Source organism: Cajanus cajan, chromosome 2 (genome assembly GCF_000230855.2).
Source record: "Cajanus cajan strain Asha chromosome 2, NIPB_CcT2T_4, whole genome shotgun sequence".
Taxonomy (NCBI): Eukaryota; Viridiplantae; Streptophyta; class Magnoliopsida; order Fabales; family Fabaceae; genus Cajanus; species Cajanus cajan.
The window spans coordinates 11,679,476-11,684,356 of record NC_138518.1 but is presented as its reverse complement, the minus strand read 5'-3'; the positions used below and the strand labels follow the sequence as shown (position 1 = coordinate 11,684,356).

The 4,881-nt window shown below is 34.5% G+C and overlaps 1 protein-coding gene across 1 annotated transcript; it reads left to right on the top strand.

The window, feature by feature from the left end:
• Positions 1–1,087: 1,087 nt before the first annotated feature.
• LOC109813964 (uncharacterized) lies at positions 1,088–3,920 on the top strand. The gene is given in 8 exon segments (XM_083069399.1): positions 1,088–1,198; positions 2,130–2,204; positions 2,463–2,530; positions 3,020–3,036; positions 3,039–3,079; positions 3,175–3,243; positions 3,352–3,395; positions 3,475–3,920. Coding segments are annotated over 8 exon segments (600 nt in total). The 3' UTR covers positions 3,650–3,920.
• The last annotated feature ends 961 nt before the right edge of the window (positions 3,921–4,881 follow it).

The following is a 4,881-nucleotide window of genomic DNA, read 5'->3' as shown; positions in this document are numbered from 1 at the left end:
AGGGATGGATGACCTTCTAGGAAGTTTCTTAGAAAGTGTGCGAGTGAGAACAAAACACACTGAAAAGTCTTATGTTGGTTTGTGAGATCAGTCGTTGATCCTAAAAGTGCACGGACATCTCAGAAAGGGCTACTCATGAAGGGTTCTGACCAGTGAAGGGTTCTGACTAATAAGAAGTTGTGTTAAGTATTACCGTGTGAAGTGTCATGAAATGAAACCGTTGAGATATCAAATCTAAAGGATGTTACACACAACATAAAAATTTCAAATCTAACCTGCCAATTCTCTCCACAAGTAAATAAACTTACCTTTATGCTTTCCACCAAATTCACCTTCTAAGTGGATATTGTCCTCTTTAATCTATCAGATAAAAATAGAGTACATGTCAAATATACAGTTGCAAAACAAACCTTACCTTAAGCCTAGAATAAAATGCACAACTTAATTGTAATTTTCGAACTCCATGCACCATAAGCCACATCGAAACAATTTTTAGTCGAAGGCCTACAACACTAACAAATGGAAAATATATGCTACCCACAACCCATGCCAAATTGACCACCCATTTTGATTATTTCATCATTATCAAATTATCGACTCCTAGAACATCATCCACTAAGTAAACCCAAAGTGACCACTACTACAAAAACATTGTTTTACATCGCCATATTTACATCGGTTCTAGTAGAATCGATGTAAATCATAAACGTGGTGGTAAACTTGTAAATAAATAGAAAATACAAACATATTTACATCGATTTTTCTTATGATCCGTGTAGAAATGAAATCCGGAAGTTGTTCTACATCAGTTTTGCTTATGACCGATGTAGAAATGAGACCTAATTTTTCGCGTAGGGTGCACACTACCCTCATCAGCAACCCCCTCCCCCTCTCTTCAAATCCCCTCATCAGCCCTCTTTGATTCAATCGCCACCTCCCCCTCCTCCTCTCCCCGCCATTACCAATGCCGGCCTCTCCTGCTTCGCCGCCACCGCTCTAGCTGGAGATTCCTCGCCGGAGATTCTCGCGGCAGATTTTTCTAGGGTTTTTTGACTGTTCGTTTTGTGCTCCGCTGCATCGCGCCGTCATGCCTCTGCCGCACCGACGCGGAGCGAACAAGGCCAAGGCCAATGGCAACTTGAGTTTGGGTGATCTGGTGCTCGCTAAGGTTAAGGGATTCCCGTTTTGGCCTGCCAAGGTGCGCTTTCGTTTATAGAACTTTTTTTGTGATTTTCATTTGTATTTTTTTTGAATTTTGTTGTTATTTTGCTAATCTCTGTGCTGTGGTTCATTCTCGGAATCCGCATGGATGGCTGTAGTGGAGTTTTTCGAGTTATTTATTTGTCGTGTTTGTGAAATTTTGCGTATGAGGGATTTGTGCATTTCTTCGTAAGAATTTTTGGAATGGCTTTTGTGTTTCTACCTCTCTTCCTTGCATACAAGGATTTGTTTTAGATTTTGCATACCTAATTAACAAACATGACATTTTAGTTCTTATTCCATATAACTCTGCCCCTAATTTGTACAAATCCAAAGTGATTTCAGATTCTATTCAAAGTGTGTTATCCTAGCTAAAGAAGATTTAATTTCTGACTTGACTGTGCCTGGATATGACTTTTACCCAAAACTGCTTACAGGGCATAAGCTAAGCTCTGTAAGCAAATTTGATTTCCATGTATTTTCTGTTTCATGACAGTTTGAACCTTTAATTAGTGTTAGAAGCTATTGTTAATAATTGTGAATGTTCCTGGTTATTATGGATTCATTTTTATAGTTATAACCATGATTAATTTGTTTTCTTTGACATTTTGGTCAATAAAGTATACTCTACTATATTTGTCCAAGATTGTTTAAAACTTTTGACAACTGAGTATTATTCGCATGATAGCAAGTAATTAATTAATAAGATTGTTTAATGTGAGAGCTCATCTCATAATTTTAACCATGAAACTTATTGAAATAAACTAAAGTAACTTATTTTGGTAAGCTTAACCAAGAAATTATTTAATAAGAAAGTAACTTATGCAGTTGATTTTTCAATAGATCACATTTTCGTTGCATCATAGTAACTTGTATTGTTATATGTGGATGTTTGGTTGATATCCTTTTATTTTTTTGTGGATTTTTAGGTTCCGTTTAAAAAAGAAAATGGTCAAATGGTTACAGTCCCACTTTTCCAAAGTCAAGAAAACATTGTTGGGAAGGTATTTTATTTTTTAATGTTCACATTCCTGGGAAAAAAACCATTGCATATCATTTTTTCCCTTCTTAATCCCCCATATATTCAACTCTTGCTCTTCTCATTGATCTAGAGTTCGGGGAGGATATTTATTAAATTTTCCTTACTTTTTTTGTTAATATCTAATAGTATGTATTACTTGCCAGTACTCAAATAGGATAATGTGAATATATATTTATTGGTCCTACACATCTATTTTGCTAAATATTTATGTCATGTGCAGCTCAAGTTTGTAAACATGGCCCATTTTATTTTACATTGTAAGTTGGCTACTTTCTTTTGGAATAAGCTGTTTGTTTGATGGGCTGGATGGACATTGAGTTTACCTGATTACATTGTAGTTTTTTCTCAATTTGTTTTAAATGTTTTGAAACTAGGAAGTTGGATAATTTTTGTCATATCCAGTCTTTTCTCATTGCTTGGAGCCTAAACATTCAGTGATTCCTTTCCACTGGTAGCTTTGTGTTGGGAATCTTGTGATGATGGTAGCTTTGGTGCCCAGCCCATGGCTGATTCAAGGGAGTTTCTATTTCTGATTTAATAGAGACAGATGGTGTTCTCATACTTTTTACTTGATTTTGGAGAATGTCTTATTCCCTAGTTGTTCTTCACTTATTTTCTCTCGAATGTGTATATGACTTGTTTTTTAATGATAATAATAAGGAGACTTAAATTTGTTATTTCTTAATAAATTTGCTTGAACTTTACATTTACATATTCCAGTTTTTTAGTTCCTTAATACATCTGGCTTAGTGTATTTAACTGTGCACTACTTAACAGAGCGGAAGCTATGTGCATGCAAGGGGTTTTTCTGTTCATCATGTGTTTAAACATATCACGGTAACAGTCTCTGTTGCTTATTATTTTTCATTTGATTCTTTTAGTTACTCTTTAAAGTCTTTCTCATTATAGATCCTTTTTGTTTTACATTGCAGGAGTATGCAGCGATAGCTCTGCAGCATTTTCTTGGGAACCAAACTGAAACGTGTCTGTATTCTGTTTTGGTACTGTAATTTTCTTTCTTTTTTCAAATCGTGGCACTTCTTTTGATTAGAAGGTATTAATTCTAGATGTACACTAGGTTTTCTTAGATTTTTGCCTTTTTTTTGTAGCACTGGATTTGCAGCTACGAGACTCTATTTTCAAAATCATGCAGGTTCAATTTGCAGCTTCTAGAACTTTAAATTTTCTTATCCTTTGGTCAAATTACTAAACTCAATTTGTTGGTGGTGCAGCAAATGTTCACGGCTACTTGCCATGGATAAACAATCAACTTTACTGTTACCTCCAGCTCATCGTCCTTATTGGCAGTTTTCCTTTTCAAAAATTTTGTTAAACATATCCTCAAAGGACCAGAATTTTGATTCTACTCAGGCCTATCATATTGGCTGTTTCTCTAAGGAAGTATAGTTGCATCGACCAACAATTCAGGTGAGCCAAGTGCCCAATTTTATGCGGAACTCTACTTGCAGCAAGAATTTCCATTTCATTGTTGTATGTATATTACCTTTTATATGTATAGGTTGGAAGGTAGGGGTAGGTTAAGTGATTTGCTTATCATTGGTCTATATTTTCATCTCTTAAATTGGATCTTCAGGAAATTGATTAGTGGTTCTGTTGTGTAAGCTTCGTGTTCATTGATAGATTTTTTTTGGATACCAGAAACAGGAAGTTTTCCTCACTGATCATTGATAGATTTTTTTTGGATACCAGAAACAAGAAGTTTTACTCTTTAAAGTCTTTCTCATTATAAATCCTTTTTGTTTTACATTGCAAGAGTATGCAGCGACAACTCTACAGTATTTTCTTGGAAACCAAACTGAAACGTGTTTGTATTCTCTTTTGGTACTGTAATTTTCTTTCTTTTTTCAAATCGTGGCACTTCTTTTGATTAGAAGGTAAATATTCCAATAAATTATATCCACACACGACTCTTACTAATTAAAATTAGAAACAGTACTTGATATGTATTTAACTTTGAGCGTTTCTATTGCTTCATTTTCTTTGAGAACGAGTTCATTGTGTTGAAACTTGAAAAAATAGAAAGGTAAATTTTCATAAGCAATATGCCACCACTTATGCACAACAATTATTGTTTCCATTTTTTTTATTAAGCTATCCACCACTTTATGCACAACAATTATTGTTTCCGTTTTCTCTATTATGACATGACACGATGTGTCGTAGATGTTCCGCTAAATATTATCATATTCGAATTCTTTACTAACATGTTTTATTCATACCTAGTTAATTAGTGTGGTTGTTGAACTCAAACATAACAGTCTTTGTCTACAATATGGGTGAGTGATGCAAATGTTTCCATGGGATTAGAATTAGAACCAGGTCCAGGTTAACATGTTTTAATCAACATGATTTTTTTTTTTAAAATACAATCTACATCGGTTCTCCACAAAACCGATGTAGATTTATGCTTAAATTTACATCAGTTTTTCAGAACCGATGTAAAAATGTATATATTTTTTACGTCGCTCTATTCTACATCGGTTTTAGAACCGATGTAGATGACTTTAGAGAACCGATGTAGAATATGCATCTTGTAGTAGTGATTTACTTTTCGGTAGCTTATCCCATAAGAACACCATAGTTAAGTGTACTTGACTTGGAGTAATTTAGGGATGGAT